The sequence below is a fragment of the Gymnogyps californianus genome, chromosome 2 (assembly GCF_018139145.2).
Source record: "Gymnogyps californianus isolate 813 chromosome 2, ASM1813914v2, whole genome shotgun sequence".
NCBI classification, from domain to species: domain Eukaryota; kingdom Metazoa; phylum Chordata; class Aves; order Accipitriformes; family Cathartidae; genus Gymnogyps; species Gymnogyps californianus.
The window spans coordinates 56,376,013-56,394,388 of NC_059472.1; the positions used below are offsets into that span (position 1 = coordinate 56,376,013).

General features: G+C 38.2%; 1 protein-coding gene across 2 annotated transcripts in view; it reads right to left on the bottom strand.

The window, feature by feature from the left end:
* The window catches only part of PPP4R1 (protein phosphatase 4 regulatory subunit 1), a 68,803-nt gene that overhangs the window by 33,625 nt on the left and 16,802 nt on the right, over positions 1-18,376 (bottom strand). The window contains exons 2-3 of one of the 2 annotated variants that reach the window (XM_050891996.1): positions 11,879-11,921; positions 10,200-10,306 (exon numbers count right to left, since the gene is read on the bottom strand). In XM_050891996.1, coding sequence (XP_050747953.1) covers positions 10,200-10,302 — 103 coding nt within the window. In that variant the 5' untranslated portion in view covers positions 10,303-10,306; positions 11,879-11,921. The remainder of the gene's footprint in view (positions 1-10,199; positions 10,307-11,878; positions 11,922-18,376) is intronic. The other variant, XM_050891995.1, reaches the window with a different exon arrangement.

The following is an 18,376-nucleotide window of genomic DNA, read 5'->3' on the forward strand; positions in this document are numbered from 1 at the left end:
ACAGGATACACATGCCTTACTAAGTTTTTACCTATGAATTGTTCAGGTAAAACTTAATGGTATGATCAGAACCATCTTCCTTGGAATTAACGTGATACATTAAAAATACAACCTTTTGTTAAATAGAAGCATGTAATTTGCATTTGTATTTAACATGGCCAATGCATGCAGCACCTGGCTTTCTTGAACACTGGTTACAAATCACAACTTAAGCCTGAATAAAACAAAACAAAGATAAAGCAAGTACCATGCTGTGTGCAGTCTTTTCTTCACTGAGGACAATGAGAACAGAAAAGATCATAGCACACAAAGTAATCAAATGCCTACGGGCTCCACTTCATTGACTATAGACTTAAATTACTCTTCCTATAGAAAAACGTACCAAAATCCTCTGTAAAGTTTATGAATTGCTGACAAAGTTTCAAAATACAAAATGAAATCCCAGGTAAATCAATACTGAATAGGTTTGCTGTTCATGACAATAAAGAAAAGTCTTTCAATGTGCTCTGTTTCTCTTCCCAAAACATTAACAGGAACACACAGGACAAAAGCCTTTTTATTTAAGCTTCAGATGTTCTGAAACATGCGCAAGTTGAACTCCATAAGCAATACACACATCCTGAACTTTGTATTGAAGAAGTCTTCTGAAGAAGACTACTCAAACTATGTGCAAGTACGTTAGCAGTTTTAGCAGACTTCAATTAACGCAAATGAACAGATAACAAAAGGCTAAATTCTAGTTTGGTGAACACTACGTTTGTAGCTCTAAACATGACAGCTGACCAAAATAAGCACCTGTAAATAGGACAAATGTAATGAGACAATTAATTCTGAAAGCTAAATTCTACATATCATATTAATGCAAAGAAAGGAAATACTACTTCTTGCAGTTTTTCTAAAAAATGTAGTCAGAGAATAAAAAGTTACCATCCTCGGAACTAACTTTCTAATTTCAGCCTTTCTATTGCGAGCTTGCAGCACCTCCTACTATTAAAGTTGCTTCGTACTTCCTATCATAGTAACTCATCTTTCGCTTCCTTATAAAAATTTGCCAAAGCAGTCCTTAAAACATGAGATACAATAAGCTGCAATTCTTCATTAGATGAGGTTTTCTTGGGGGGGGGTGTCAACCAAAGTAGATCAGCTGTTTTCAAGACTAAAGTTGGCAAAACCATCTATTTTCTTTGTACTTTGAACTCTGGTCCTCTTATCTGACAAGGCCTAGCTTCTTCACTTCTGGAAGAGTGGCTTGAAATGTGCCAGAGAAAGGAGTCCTTTTACATCTCAACATGTTTTTTCCATCTGTGTGAAAACCTGCCCAAAGGTGGCTGAGCTAAGAGGCCTTGAAAACACCCTCCATTTGCACCTGCCCAGTAGCCAACAGAGCACACAGCAACTACAAATTGAAGAGTCCTTCCTTGCTGAGCACATTTTGAGATGGAGAACGCCATCATCACTGCAGACAGACTGTACGTAGCGACTCTCTGAAGAGTAACTCTTTTGAAAAGGCTGCAGATAGGAAACAAAGCAGAATGAGGAACCATCAGGCTAGGCAAGGAGGGATGGAGGGCTGAGAGGTGAGTGACAAGGAGGTAAGACTAGTAACCAAAGGGAAGGGAGGCTGGAACTTGCTGGACAAGAAATTGGAACCAGGGCCCAAAGCCAGGGCTGGAGGGACTCGTTCCCACCTTTCCCATAAGGCTGCTATTTCAAGACATGCCTGGGACATGATCTAAGGGTACAAGAGGCTTATGTCACAACACTTATCACTAGGATCTCATTCTCACTTCTTAGGACTCCCGCCTCATTTCTTGCAGCAGATAGAAGATGATGGGGGGGGGGGGGAAGCAGAGTGGAGGGAGAGCAAGGAAGATAAATTTGGCTGAGGCTGCATGTTTTGCAGCAGTGCTTCTTAAATTGTTTCCAAATTTGCTTCAGGCAGTTCCCACTCCCCCAAACCCAAAACTTGCGGCTTCCATTATGCCAATGCAACTGTTTGTGCAGCTAGACAACAAACCATATCAAAGAACTGATCTGGCTGACACAGCTTTTGCCCCACCACAGCAGCATGATTAAACAGCAAGAACTGGCACTTAGATCGGTTTCCCTGTGCAATCACACATTTCCCTCAAGTTGCAGAACTATCAGATGATGGAAGCAAGCGATGGTAAGAGAAGGCCCTGGGACTGCTTACTGTGATATTACCATCAAAACAGAGTGAAAGAAGCAAAATGCTGAGAAACGCGATTCGTTCCTTTGCCTAGCGTGAAGCTGTGTAAAATGCTCAAGCCAGACTCTTCACAGAGTAACTGCACACTACTCATTTGATCGCAGTCTGAATTCTGTGTCTTCACTGCTGAAGAAATACCTCCACTGCAATCAAAGCCAACAAGAGCTCTGTATTAAGCATATCAAGAGCTATGTATAAAGCTTCGGACGCTAGGCACTCAAAATGGGCAGACTGTTTTGACTTTGATACCTCTACAGTTTGCCCACCCACTGGTAAAGTAATGGCAACACTTCCTTCCCCCAAATTGACCAGGTTTGCTGTGAAATTGAATTCATAAATTTATGAAGCATTCCAGTAAGGGAACAATGAGAACCAAAAATATAAGATCCTTTTTTCTCCAGAACAGGGTTCATCTACTGTGCAGCACTGAAGAGAGTGGCCACACCGCCTGACAATATTGAAGAGCTGCTCACGTAAAGTGAGCCCCCTTCTTCCTGAGCTACTAAGCTCCGGCTTTGTAAGGAACACAGACAGATGAGATGATGCAATTAAAGATTTGAAAAATTCATGCCAGGAATGAATTAGAACTGTAAAGTCACCTTAGTTCTTACATTCCCTAACTTTTAAGTACATGGCTCTGCAATCTTAGTAAGGTCAATTCAAACCAACAAACAAACCAGCACTGTGTATTTAACTGGCTCTGTAACGCAACACCGTAATTCACTATCAAAAAGGCATTTGTGCTGTTCTGGGGAATTACTGATGCTATGCAAGAACCTGAACCTTAAGCTTACCAATTTAGATAACAGCTCAGTTCTTCCAAATGCTGAAGCATATGTTCCAGTGTGTACTGAATAGAGCCTAATCTTGCAGTCTGACAGGGGTACAGTAGAGCTTTTTTTTTTTTGCATTATGTTTCCTAAAGACCCAAGCAACAATGCCAAAAATTTCCACTAAGGATACAGCGCTTTCTCATTCCCTTCATCCATTCCTCAGCTTTGTCTTTAGCTTAGACGAGTGGCAGCTCCAAATACAGATTCCAGCAGGCTTCAATACATGACAGTGTCTGCCATTTCAGTTTAAACTTTTCTGTTGTTTATAACCAAATTTATGGTTTGGTCATCACCACAGTGAATGGAGCATGGCAGTATCAGTCAAAATTATTACATGCAGCTTATTAAACCAGAAGCTCATCCAGCTGGGGAATACATCTGTATTATATATTTTTTGCACTGTACAATACAGTCAGGACCAGGCTTTCACACAGTATAAACAAAATCTGGGTGGAGAATTTTGCTTCACATCAAGATTGAAAGTTTCTATTTTAGGCACTCTGGAAAATCACTGTGTACAATTAGGTTCTCCATAACATTTGCTTGGAACAGTATTTTTCCTTTTGGCAAAGGAAGTATTTTTAAATGCTGCTCTTTTCAAACTATCTCCTGAAGGTACAAGTCTAAGCCTCAAAGTAGCAAGCTACTAGAAAAAAAGCTGCAACTTGTCAAAACAAATTTGAAAAGAAATATTTATATAAAAAATTAGATCGCAGAAGCAAACTCATACTTGTTTTTCTTGTTCATTAGCACTTTATTTCATTCTATCAGGTCTTGTGTATTCTCTAGATACAGAGTTATACTGAATCGAGTTTTAGAAATCAAGCAAAACTAAGAGAATGACAGAAGAAAGTGAAAATAGACTTCCATTTCTTCTGCTTGTGAAATAACTTTGGAAAAAAGTTGCCAGAATAAAATGACACAGTTCTACCTCTCTCAATTTCCAGACCACATTAAACCATCAATATATTCCAACCAACATCTCCAGAACGTGGGCAGACTTTGATCTGCATACACCAACCTTCAGTTTTAGCTATTTCACACATCACCATTTAGGTCAACATCCCAAACTGACTCAAAAAATCATAGAATTAACTGTTCCTTCCTCACCCATGAAAAAACATTTAAATTTCCCCTAGAATTTGACACGATCTTTCATGTAAGCCAAGTGCCAACATACTCATCTAGCTACTTCTAGCACACACACTTAGCTTTCCTATATAAATGTGTAATGTTTATTTCATGCCTGCTGAGGCTTTAGTTCACTCTGTATTCCACTTCAGCTATGAGGAAGTAAAGCACCACGGTTAGCTGTATACTGGAAATTAGAAGGGGATTATTGCAGAGCTGCACAGTATACTACTAACTAATTGCTCCAGAACAGTTATTTGTAAATGAAGGAATTATTCCAGAGCCAGCTCATAACTAGATTTATTTCACAATAGCTTATTCTGCAACAATGTACGGTATTTAGAAGAAATTCTGCAAAGCTTTCATTATCCCAAAATGACCGTTCTGGAATACAAGCAGCAGTCAGTTTCCCCTAACATTTGTGAGGGGCTCTAAGGTTTTTGTGTTGTAAAAGTACATATGAAGAACAACTACTGGTGATGTTAATGCTGCTTTAACTGACAATTTTGATGAATGTTAAGTACACCTGAATATTAATAATATTAATATTTGTTCTTATTAAGGGTTGTGAGTGCATAGCTTTGCATTTACACTTTCATTCTTTTTTAAAAAAATTCCGGTGAAAGGCAAATGAAAATATTGATTTATGTGCGCTAGAGAGAAACAAGCAACACAGCAAACACCTTCATGCCCTTCCCCCATATAGATTCCCATTTCTGTATTCAGCCTGAACATAAGGTCCACAGCATACTAAGGTGCCTATCTGCCAATGGCATGGCAATAGTACTGGATTTGTGTACATGTCTATTCTCAAACTGAATGTCATTTGTATGATCAAAGACAAAGTTTAAATAAATGCTACAGTTTAACAACTCAAACTTTATCTATCCCCTTCTTTCCCAAATATAACTTTCCCTTCCCCCCTTTTTTTCCTTCTAGTGTCATCCATATTTTCCCTTTCAATTTCTCTCATTTCCTGTTTCATCTGTCCCTCCAACTTTCCTACCTTTTTGAAGACAAAAGAAAAACCTAGACAAGTGAAAATACACTGTAACCAGAGCCTGTCCCTTTTAGCTTAGGAGTCCATCAGAAAAAGACTGACATGTCTCATGTGTGTGCTACTTCAGCAGTCAGGTTCTTTTCTCTTACTAACCAGAAATTGATTTCATTACTGATTGGCAGAGCGAGGAGTGAAATACAGACTAATGAGAGAGGGTAAAGTCACCATTAGTCATCCATCAGATGCACGGAGAGACAAAAGAGGATCACATCAAGCAAAGGAAAAAATTATTAGTGTAGCAGGAGGTGGGAGAAGAGGTATGGAAAATCCTGAAACATGAAGATGTGGGAGGGGAGAAAACACAGGTGGAGCTATTGACATCTGGGAAGGCAAATATTAGCATTCCCATTAATATTGCTTACATATGAAGATTTTGTTAAATGAAATGCTGTAATATGTGCTATTCAACAGGTATTGTTGGCATCTCTCACTATACCAACAGCAGTAATTGAAATGGTCTTACTAAGATAGGTTAAGCACACTTAAGTAATTAAGGTTGTGAGGCCATCCACATTAAGCCTGATTATACAGCTTCAAAACTTAATGACCAATTAGTCTAATAATTGTTTTTCAAATCAGTTTGTTTTGCAAACTGCATTCACAACTGATTCTATGCAGTAAAGAGACTACTTTTCATTCTGGAGAAAAAAAAATTCTAGTTGGTTATACCCAAGCAAATAAGCACCAGTCCTCCAGGAAGTCACTTTCTTTTTCCCCATCATTTCTTTAGAAAGATACCTATATGTATCTAGTATGCTAAAATACCACATATATTTTAGAAATAAAGATATAGACTCTCCCTCTAAAAGAACCCTCAGAAAATAAGATTTAAAGCTTCTGGTGCCCCTTGCAAGCACACTGAGCAAAATGCCAATAATGCATTAATTCTGGCTGAGGCTAACTTTCAAAGCCAGTTAATTGTACTTGTGCACACAATGATGAAGCCTTGTATCATATAAGCCATTCACAAGCTGGTACCAAAAAAAAAAGTTTGAATGATACGAATCTACTCAAGTGAAAAGACAGACACAAGGCCCTTGTTCAAGCTCACATAAGTCTGTGGCTAGTCTACGTTTGAGAATGAAGAAGGCTCAGCTGTTTTAACACGAAGATAAGAATTTTATCTCTAACAAGGGCTTATGGGGGATAAATTAACATTTGCCAAGCACAGGGCTTCTATGCCAAGCTGCTTCTTGGCTTCTATACGTTCAAAGACACCATGAAAACATCTGAGTTGGAAGCCATACCTAATATCCCTAAAGAAACAGAGAAATTACAAAGTGATTAAACAGCAGATTCAAAAGCAAGACAAGGTATCTCAGCTGTAACTATTCCAGGGAACTCACCACCAAAGACAGTAGGGAAGCCCAGAGTATGGAAGGACTGAAAAATACCCAAACCCCACAGCAAAATCACAGACTTGGCAGTAACACCCAACTACAGCAATGAAGACAAACGCTGAAGAAAATAAACCTTCCAAACAACTGAGATTTGGAGAAAAAGTTTCTTTGGCAAGTAAGGGGGTTGGAAGCGGTAGACTATTCCCCAACTGCCATTGATGGGTTTCCTCCACTGGAACAGCTATTCTGTGCTGCCATTTACATACAGCAGGACACGATACCAGGGCACAGCAATTCCTGTGTTCCATCAGCACTGGGAGCAGCTCATTTCCAGGATCACCTGAAGCGGATATTTTTTCCCAGTAGAAACATACTAGTGATCTTAAGGCTGCAAAACCACACATAACCTGGAACTAATTAATTAGAAATAGTCCAAACTGCCCTGTCAGGAGAATACCCACTTTATATCATTTGTATGTGCAGCTACACAACAGCAGTCAGAACTCTCCTTCACGAAATACATTTCACTACAACTCGCTGCCTGTCTACCTGCAACCCACACGCTGGCTGTTGACAGATGTTAAAACATCACTTAGCATTCTTTAGGTATAGGCAATACTTAATTCTTCCCCTCCAAAGAAACTTTCATAAATTAGTGATATAAGACACTACTCAAAGAGTCCAAATGAGTTCCCACCAAAAGCTATTTCTTTGAGAATTTTTTGTCAATAGTTTTTTAAAAATAGTTTTAGAGCTGATATTTGCCTTTGCCATGATGCTTCAAAAAATTTATGTCTTGGCTAGCCAGTTGGTATGTCAAGATCTGTGTCAATCACACCAAACCATAGTCTCATGATTTTTTTGTGCCTTCCATCCTACAACCGTATATTTGGACCCAGATCTTTTTCTAGTAAAGATTAATTTTTATTCCACATTAACGCAGTGTTTAGCACAACAGAGATGACATTTAGCTTCTTAAAGTGTTATCACAGTACATGAAGAATAAAAATAATTAGTTTTGAAATTCTCTTGCTCTCAAACACAGAAATGGCTGTCTCATCGTAGCCCCAGCTTATTAAAAAAAAAAAACCAAAAAAAATTATTAAAGAAACCAAAACAAACCCTAAAAAAAACCACTTAAACTTGTTTATTTTTCAAGCAAAAACCATGTCTGAAAAACATCAGCCCAACTACAGGACTTCTGAAGTTGCAAGGTATTAACAGGACAGAGGACTGCCAAGGCAACCTTAGGACAGTTGGTATTTCTAGTTCACTGCTGTACCTGTTATTTTAGATAACAGCAGCATTAGCACAAAGAAAGCATGGATATTGTGTACCCCAGGTACATTCTTCAATTCAAACCTCATTATACCAACTACTGCCAAAAAAAGAAAAGTACCTCGCTTTCTGTGACTTGTTTTGACAAGAGAAGACAAATACCTCCAAACGTTAAAAAACAGGCATAAGACTAACAAGTATCACCTATTAGAAATGAGAAGACCTGTATATAGTTTAGTTTGACTTCCTAACAGTTTGTTTTTATTTTTATTTATTTATGCATTTAAACATGAAGGCTTGACTCCAGGATGGCTCTAACCATACAGATATCTGGCTCTAACGAAGCAAGTCAAAATGCACACATAATTTTATAATGTATTCTTATTCCAAATTCAGTTATTTTTTTGTTTTACAGAAAGAAGTTGGAAAAAATATTGTAAATGGAAAAAAGCATCAGATAAGAGAAAAATAAAAAAAAGTCTAAAAATAGCAATGTTAACCAAAAAATACCCAAACCAAAAACAAAACTCCAAAACAAAACAAAAAAAACAAACAAAAAACACTGTGCTGCAGTTTGAATAATAGTCAAGCACATATATTAAGAAGATACAAAGCAGATTTAGTTCCCTAATGAATTTTCACATGGTTTAAGACACAAGGATATTCTAATAACCTGTCTTACAGAAACAGGCTAAGTCCAATATTGCAACTGCTCGAGGCACAAAACTCAGTTAAGTTTGCAGAAATTTAATTTGCGGGGCAGCTGCAGAATCCAGTGCTACTAGTTTGGCAGATCTGAGACAACTTTTACAACACAGGAAAAGCCTGAAATGCTGCTTTTACTGATGCTGAGAAAATATCAACCCTGACTAAAAATGTACTCCACCCTTGTTAAAGGAAACAAATTGATTTGAGTTCAACTCTTGGCTTCCATTACATTTCTACCTAAACAAACTTCAATTTGACACGCTTAGGTGATCACCAATGAAAAGCCTAAGGCTACAAAGTTGCTGCACAAGGCCATTTTCCCCTGGACACATCTGCCCTATTTTCCAAACTCAAAGCTTCAGAAAGTTTCTGATGCTCAAAACTGTTAACACGATCACACAAACAAGCACTGTATATACAGATTTCAGAAGCAGAGCTTTGCTAGAAAAGCACTCTAGAAATAGTAGCACGCCACTGTTCTCAATTAAAGACACATTTAATCTTAAATGAATAGTGACTTTTTTTTTCCTCTTCAAGAATCCTTGGAGAGGTACTCAAAACAATTACGTAATGCTTACAACAGGCAATTTTTCCTGGCTAAACAAGGGCATTCCCTCAGAAAAATAAAAACGTGCATTTTAAATGAAGACAGTGATGACAGAATAACAGAAATGAGCAGAATACCTTTTTACCCTTGGAAAGCATTATGTTCTGCAATTCCGGAAGAAGGGAGAAAAACTAACAGACATTAAACAGAAGAAACATTTTCTTCTCATACAAGATTTAATATAAGTTTCTCTTCATAGCACTCCTACAATGACAAAAGAATGAACTTCAGATCTTCTCTGATGTTTTGCTGGTAAAGCCTTCCTTCTTCCTTCTGGTGCTTCAACTGTATCAGCTATGTTGAAATCAACCCCTTAATTCTTTCTAGAGCATCTTCAAGCTGGAATTTTGTTGCAGCATGCTCTACGCCATTTCTCCCTTCGTCCACTCCCCCACTGCTTTTTAAGCACTCCTTTTCTTTCACATTTGTTTTTCATTATTCTCGTGCTTTTGCCTTTTATTCCAAACACCCAGTAGTCTCAATATATTCAGAAGCCAAAGCCCCTCTGTATCTAGAGTCCTCCTACTCATTACTTGTATCTGCATCTTGCTTACCAATTCCTGCTGCCTCTCTTATCTTCACAACTGGTTGCCCGAAAGGGACCAAGGGAACAACTTCAGCATTAGAAATTCTATCAAAACTAATGGGAATTTTGCACAGACGTTTTGCAAGGTTCTTTTCAAGGCAAGAAATTATTTACACATCTAAAATAATCATGTAGATCTGCTGAGTAGCTGAAGTACATAATAAAAGTTATTCAAAAATGTACTGATGGAAAGTGGTAATCCTACATTTTGAAGGGGCTTAATTCTGTTGAGGAAAATAGTAAGGAAAAAAGTCATCTTCGGGAGCATGATTTAGTGAAATGAAATTTTACAGTATTTTATTGCATTTGCAGAAGCCTAGTTTGAATATTGAAGATGAGAAAGAACACATTGGTCCTGTGCTGAACACAGGTTTAGCAATTCTGCCTTTCCCTCATTAACCCAGTAAAATGTTTAATGCTACCTACCTGAATCATCAGCTAATCTGCTGATCCTCTCCAACACAGCAATACAATCTCTCTCATCATCACTGACTTCCTTCAAAGTGTCCAGCAAACTTCGAGCCACCATTTGCCTAGTTTACAAGAAAGATTAAAAATTAGCATCATTTGTGTCCAGAAATACAGCCAAATCAAAAAGTTGTGCAATCATACAGATTCCTTAAACCAAACAGTAAAATTTTACATAGATTCACTTCTAACTCAGTAAATTTAGTTAGTTCTGCTTTGGGAATTCTTAATTCTGACACCTGACATAATCCTAAAGAACTGTTAACTGTAAATGTAACATTAAAAGTATCCCTTTGGTTTACAAGGATAAGAGAAACCAACCACAAACATAAAAAAAATAGTAATCATCTGCCAAGTGGGCAAACAGGAGCTAAATGTTAGGAAGTCAGTGGCAGCCTTCCATCCTCACCTCTGAATTCCCTACCTTGTTCCATACAAAGCAAGACAACACCACAGTTGTTGCCAGAACAGTTTTAAACAGAATTATGAAATTATTTCACAAACAAAAGCATGAACACTCAAGATGAAGATTTCCATACCGATAGTGACATTTAGAAGCTAAACTTCATTCAAATGCTATATAGAAAAATGGGTATACACTGTGAAAATAAAATGTACTAGCCCATGTGTGCCTGGGACATACATTAAGCAAAGTAGAAAATGAAACATTAAGAAAATATGAAACAAGTCAGAATGCACTCAGTTACTACCTCTAATGCACAAGAAATTTTTCTAAGGATTAACTTGTCAGTGACAAGATATAGTCAAATTTGGGGTTTTGTCCTCTAAGGTTCTGTTGCAGCCTATGTTACAAAGCCATACCCATCAGTTACCTAGACCACCCTAAACATTAAGTTTTTAAACAATGCAGATGGCAATGTGTAGCAATCAGCCTTTCTCCTCAACAACAGCCTGCAATGGCATAACTCTTTTGTTTCACCCTTTTGGACAACGTGGGTTGAACATCAGTTCAGAAAGCTAGCAGGATTGTCCCAACAGTGGAATGGGCCAAGAAGCAGTGTCCAACACACTGCTAGCTCTTGTACTGCCCCGGAGCAATTTATCAAAATGCTGGAGCAGCAAGGGTCAAGTGTCAGATATTTCCAGAACTGACTGATGGAAGCACTGTTAAGATGTAGCCTAGATATAAGCACTGTTAACAAACAGCAGTGCTGTAGACAAGAGCAGAAGCATAGCTAAACTTGATCATGTTCACTACCAACGGTGAATGTGAGCGATGGTCACAAACTGGTAAGAAACAGATGGTTACATTCCTAGTGTACAGGGGAAGCTTGAGAACTTTACAATTCCATGCAATTGGAGAAATGCAGTAGGTTTTCATGAATTCCCAAAGCTAAGCAGACAGTTCCATTTTCCAAAACTGAAAATCAATAATTTAAATGTTTCACACTGGCCACTTGCAAACTATCTTAAACTAAACTGTTTTGACATACAGATGAACAAAATCCTCTAACAAACAAACTGCAAAAAACTGTTTGCCTTTAACAAATTTCCTCTCCCTCATTCTCTTCAACTTGGTAGAAGCGCAACATCTCTCAGCAGAGATCTTGATAGGCAGTTGGAAGTTCAGCTATCGAAATCCTAATGGAACGAAACAGACTATGTGACACACTAACCTAGAAGCAGAGTTGACTTGGTCTTTTAAAGGGCTGGACACCTCTGAAAAGAGAAGAGGAACAGATAAAGCATTTTTCATAAACCAGCCTGCCTGGATGCATGTGTCTCCTACATATTAAATGTAATCTTGGAAAGCAAAAGACAACTCAACTGACCCACTGAGTTGGTCTCAGCAAGTAAGGAACCACAATAAACAGCACTACATCCCATCTGGCTCCTGGGGACTATGGAATGGCCCCCTACTATGCCAGCAGTTTTGAGAAGACTCATTTGCTCATAGAGCTTTGTTAGCAGTATCCTGAACTGTGGCAGCTGGATCCCACAGTAAGTCTTTGCTAGTTCCTGTGAGTTGGACAGACGGCTATGCAGAAGTAGCCACCCTGTAAGCTGAAGGCCACAAACCTTCTGCTCAAGAGGAGGGGATGAAAACACAAATCCTAACCTGAAGTAGATATGACTTATTTACGAAATCCATTCAAAGCTAAGAAGGGACATGCAACTTTTTCCCTGGACTAAATGTAGAAGATGGCCCCCACCTGCATCCAGGTGGTATTTCCCTCTTTGGCTCATAAAGGAATCTGTGGACCTACTTTTACATTTAGCAGATTCTGTTAAAAAGCGTTACAACAAAAGGCAACAGGGCAAGTTAAGCTCACTTTAGAAAGCCTAACTAGGCAGTCAGCCCGTAATGACAGGGTAATCTCTTAACTCCATCCATCCAGTGTTATGGGAGATGATGTGCACTCACGTCCTCCAAACATTATGTGCTCTGACCTAGTTCTGCCACTATCCCCAACAATCTGTCAAAATTCTTCTTGTGCCTCCAAGGTGCAAACATAGGACACAGAGCTAAACCTACCTCACATTTGCCACAGGCTGAGAGTTAGCATGCAGGCAACTAATGTGGAATGACTTGAGCCCTGCAAGCTCACACTTTAACATGCTCCGCTTACCAGAGAGTAGAGAGTAAGCAAGGGTCCCTGGTGCCCTGTCTAGCAGTTTGATCTTCCTTCTCATGCAAGCATTGGCAGTCGAGCTACAAAAAGCGTACAACAGAGGACTGCAACGAACTATCAATGCATAGCATTAGCATAACATAAGGCAAGCGGTAGCTTGCCCAGCAACTTGCCAGGTGAGTACCAGGTGAGCATTTGTGAAACTTTAAGAGAGCTCTGAAGGATGACCTGTCTGGTCTAAACACAGACAAAACACCACAAATAGGTGGACATGCTTCATGCTCAAGAGGCAAGGAGATACCCCCTGTGACAGAGAAAAAGAGGAGGAGCAAGTTTCTTCTAGGGATAATGATAACATGTCCCCATAAACTGCATTCTAACAGGGAATCAGACTCCTTCAAGTACATGTGTGACAGAAATGACTCCATCAACATTAACAATGACAATGTAAGTGATTTCAATGGCATACATTCTGTTACTACACATTACTCCTGGTTATCAGGGCACGATTTGGGACTAGGATTAATGGTTTCTTGCCATTTCCCTCCTGCCACTGGCTTGGGTTTGTGCAGTGCTTGCCTCTAATGAGATACCAAGCTCCACTAAGAACTTCTACCTTTACACATTCTCAGTGCCAGCAGAGTTGTCTTCATTGCAACAACTAACAGAATTGCATCTTCTTGCCCATTCAGTCGGGTCTCATACCTGATTCCTCCAGGTCCCGCTAGCTGCTCTGGCAAGTGAAGCTTCAAATCAATAACTCTACAGCTGTGAACTCTCAAAGAAAATTATCTGTTCACCATACATGTCTTTGGTATACGACTGCCACCTAAGCAGCAATGCATCTATTTATCCATTAAATAGCTTACAGGCCAAAGAAAGGGCAGAGGTCAAAGGCTGGAATGTAGCATGCAGTACAAGTGCTTCAGCTACTATGTGCAGAAGTGGAGGATAATTAGCAAAGTTCAAGTTTTCATGGAGCATGCATGGGGAGAGCTTGTCCAATGGTAGAAAAACTGATAGGATATCTCAGCACACTTCACTGCAATTAGCAGTGGGATAAAATGGGGATAGATTACAAACATCCTGCCTTTATGTCCACATGCAGGGGACAGATATTTTGAAGACTCTGCACGCACAGACATAATTAGGATTTGTGATGATATACTCCAAGAAGAGCTACAAATATCTTTGCTTGGCTCATTCAAACTCCTTTTATACACTCCTTTGACCTCATTTGGAATCAATACTGGGAGTTCTAAGTGGTATGACTACTGTGCACCAATCACCATCATTAGCCCTTTAATAAATTTCTACTATAAAATTTAAACGAGTTCATCTGCACAAGGAGTGCATTTAGCTAGTAAGCATATGTTAAAAAAAGAGAAAGAAAAGAAGATAATTTTTTTTTGCCCATTTTTGCAGAACTTATAAATCAAGATTTGATGACATTTCATGTTTAAGTGAATATTGGTAGTAGTAACTCAGCTTGGCACTGTTTTCCCCAAACAATCTCAGAAGATATTCTGAATAAACTCCCAATTTTGAAATCAATATCTTTGTACCCTTCTTAAGAAGAAAAGCTAAATACGCAGAGGTACATTCGGTATTGTTGAAGTAATTAAGACTTCTCTTTGTGCTTTGTGAAAATTCTGTCCTTTGATAGTTCAGCTTATATCATTTTAATGTACGCTTACAAGGTAAACTTTATCAATCTATATTGTGAAAGTTAAACTTAAGTAATTTTTTTTGTATGCACTTATCTGCAAATTTGTGCGCAAAAAAATGTGGTTTGAGATTTGTTTCATTTTTACTAAATTTTATTCTTTGACGTACAGTGGGCTCAAAGACTGAAACATGAAAACAGAGGAAAGGAGAGTTAAAGATTAGGAGAAATAACCTAATTTATCCTAAAATTATGATAAGTGTCCTAGTCAGAATGAATGCCACTATAGTTTCACCTGCATGGCTTTGGTACGAGTTTGGCATTTCTTTATTGTCAGTACATATACGCCAAGAACAGAAAGTTTACACTGGGCTAGGCTGCACAGACAGAAGGAAAGTGAGTGGGGAGAAAAAAAACTGCAGCTGTGGATAACCAAATTCTCAATTAACTTGTTGCTTATAATCTGATCATATGTAAATGAAATGTAAGAAATTACCTTGCCTTATTTTAGGGAAGGTCTTGATAGGATTCCTGACATCCCACCAAACATACTGTCTTAGAGAGGTTTTTGATACGCATTACAGCACAGAGGGATGAAAACAGCATTCTTCTGTTTTAGTGGGGGAACTTTCTGCATGCAAGTCCTAGTTTTTAAATACACAGTAAAATTATGTTCTTGACTCTGCAAAAGGGAGTGGAGAACTGGAAAGGCTTATGGTATAGTCTTGATACATCTAAAAATTTATTGTTACCCTTAATTCCTTGGAAAGAAATCGATTTCTCAGTTCCTGAAACACAGCATATAGTCTAAAAACTTCTAGACTATTTTCCAGAATCACAGACATGTAAAATGAAGGTTTATATTCTGACTGTTGGAGTTGAGAATAAGATAACCACATTAAAATAATTCATTGCCACACATGGTACAGCCTCCTTTCTGATGCCAATCTCTCTTCCATCTGCAGTCTAGAAAGCAAGGCAGCTGCCTTCTACTGACCATATCAGAAACCACATGTCTGTGCCATGAAGTCAGAGGAGTGTATCTTTTAGCCAAAAAAGACAAGTTACCCAGAATGCTTTAGGCCAAATCTTCACCTACACTGTAGACAGCAAGAGTGCTACTGATAAACTGTACGCGAGTACACACACCTATGCTTAATCTCTCTGAGATCCAATATATCCTCAGTTACTGCTGAGTGCTGCTCTACGAGTATTTTGAAGTTAAAGTATTTCAAAAAAACTATTTCAAAAGACATCAGGTATTCTGCCAAGGGAAAAGCAAAGAAGTAATGAAGTACAGAACACAAAGAACCATGGCAAGAGCATAGCTTAAAAATATCTACATTGATATGTAGATATAGTCTTGATAGCCAAGACTGATCATACTGATGAATGAGAGTCTGCTGCCAAGATTTGCTTTGGTTTGAAGAGAAATTCCTCAAAAAGTAGGCTGAGCAAAAGGAAGGGTCTGTTGTTCAGCAACTGCCTCACTACTCGAATATGTCTACTGGTGAGTGTTGTATACTTCTGAGCCTTCTTAATGAGGAATGGAAGCAAGTTAATGGCAATAAAGCTTACCACAAAGGATTTTTAAAATGAGAAGAGACAAAAGCTATGCTCCAATCTGCATCAGCAATTGGTTTTTAAATCAAATAGCAGAAGGGAATCCTCATCCGTGCATGCATGCACACACACACCAGTGCTACCAGACACAGAAGACCTTGTGTTTCAGGGTGATGGTCTCGGCTGTCTGCTCGGCATCTACTCTTGCTGCCACATGATATTGGATTATTAAGACATATGCTAGAGATGCTTTTCAAATCTGATCTGGAGGCTGCCTCTTCATTAATAAAACCATAACCAGAGTCCTACTTGCCTTGGTTTTCAGATACAAGAGGGGTCATTTATTGTAATATTTGTCAGGTTCCCCTCCATTCTCATAGACGAAGACAACATCTGTGGTGCTGATCAGCAACACTTAAAACAGTGAGGATGTAGACCATAACATGCCAAAAATTGTCACACAGCAACTCCTTCCACCATTTGGGAAGCTGTTAAAGGATTCCCTACCTCACTCTCTTTTTTTCAGTTCATCCTGTCAAAAATCATGCATATTTAAATGAAGAAGCAATTCTTATTTGCGAATTCCAAGTTCGATCTGCTAAAATTTCTCGGGATGCAGACATAGATCCATTTCCATCTCAGAGCAACTGGCTTTGACCTTCAGACACCAGCTGAGAAATCACGAGTGCTCAAGGAATCCACTCAAAGGAGACTAGGCTTTTGTAGTAATTGTTAAAAATCACTTCACTTTAACTATTCAATATAATCACACACTGCAAATATGACACATATGTAGATGACTAACCAGATTGAAAATGATAACAAATGCAAAGAGAAATAATACTTAAAATTAAATTTAAAGATTTTTTTCCAAAAAAACACACTAAAAGCAAATTCATCCATTTAAAGAAAAAAAAAAAAATCTTACCCTAACTTACCCAGGCTCAATGATTATGTTTCAAGGGTTTGGGCATCTATAATTTGATATAATTATAAATTCATATAATTTTGTGCTTCCACACAAATGCAGGTTCAAGGTCACAGAAACAACCGAAACATTATTAACTCACTCATAATATAAAATAATGTTAAACTACACATAAGTAATTGGATGCGATTATACCATACTAAGAGACATAAATTAAGTTACATTTAAGTTGTTTATTCTTATCTTTTCCCTATGAAATGCTCCAGTTCATCTGTCTAGCAAAAATCTCTCCAATTATTCCTGAGACTGACCAGTGCTGAATCATCACAAACTGCCTGCAATAGTTACTCTCTATCCCTTACAGTGATATAACTGCTACTCACAGTTATATCACTAACGGCTATCAAATGCTATTTTCTATATTTTCTTATGCTACATAACACTGTAGGCCTACAAAGAGTGCTAGGATTAAACAACATATTTATACTAGCAAAAAAATCCCAAACAAGCAAATACAAAAAGAAAAAAAAAAAAAAAACAAAAAAAAACCACCAGGGAAAACTATAGTTACTCCACCCATCTTCCCCTGCAGAAAAGCACAGGCAAGAACAGGATGCATAAAGCTGGACAGAGTCATCAAAAAGATTTCAAGCTTATGCAGCCCCACACCCCATGCAATCCATACTGAGAGACTCAGAGAGACAGTTTTTCTTAAATGGGCAATTACAATATTAGGACCACTATTCTTGTTTAAAATTCAAGTCACACAACTCGAGTTTCTGACTTTGTTCTCCTCCCTACTCCTTTTATTACATAATTGTCACCTATAGACCTAAAGGCTCCTCTTCCCTCCCTCCCCATGAAAAGTCAAACACACAAAAACTCCCTCCTGGTTGGCAAATTGCTGATTTAATCTCAAATTGTAGAATACCACAAACTTTGGATTTCAGGAAAACAGGAAACTTTAAAATCAGGCATTTCAGAACTAATTTATGCATACAGATTTATGCAGGTTATAAGAGAAACCATTGCATAATTGTTAGCTTCAGTTCAATCAGAATGAACGCGTTCCAAACTGGGCTATGTTCATACATGTAGTATGGAATTTTAAGTACACTTCACATAACTAAAGTTAAGCACAGGGCTAAATCCTTACAGAACTCAGGCCACGAACAACAAAATAGAGGCTAACCTACAGGGTGGTTGTTCATAGACTAATCTTCTGCATACTACTGAATTAAGAATTCAACATAAAAGCAAACCTGCTTTATTAAAGATTTACTTGGAGCCCAAACTAAACCACGTTAAAATAAACCACCAGAAAACCTCAACCTTAATATATTTTATACATCTCTGATCTTGTAACTGTTTAAAGTTACAATTA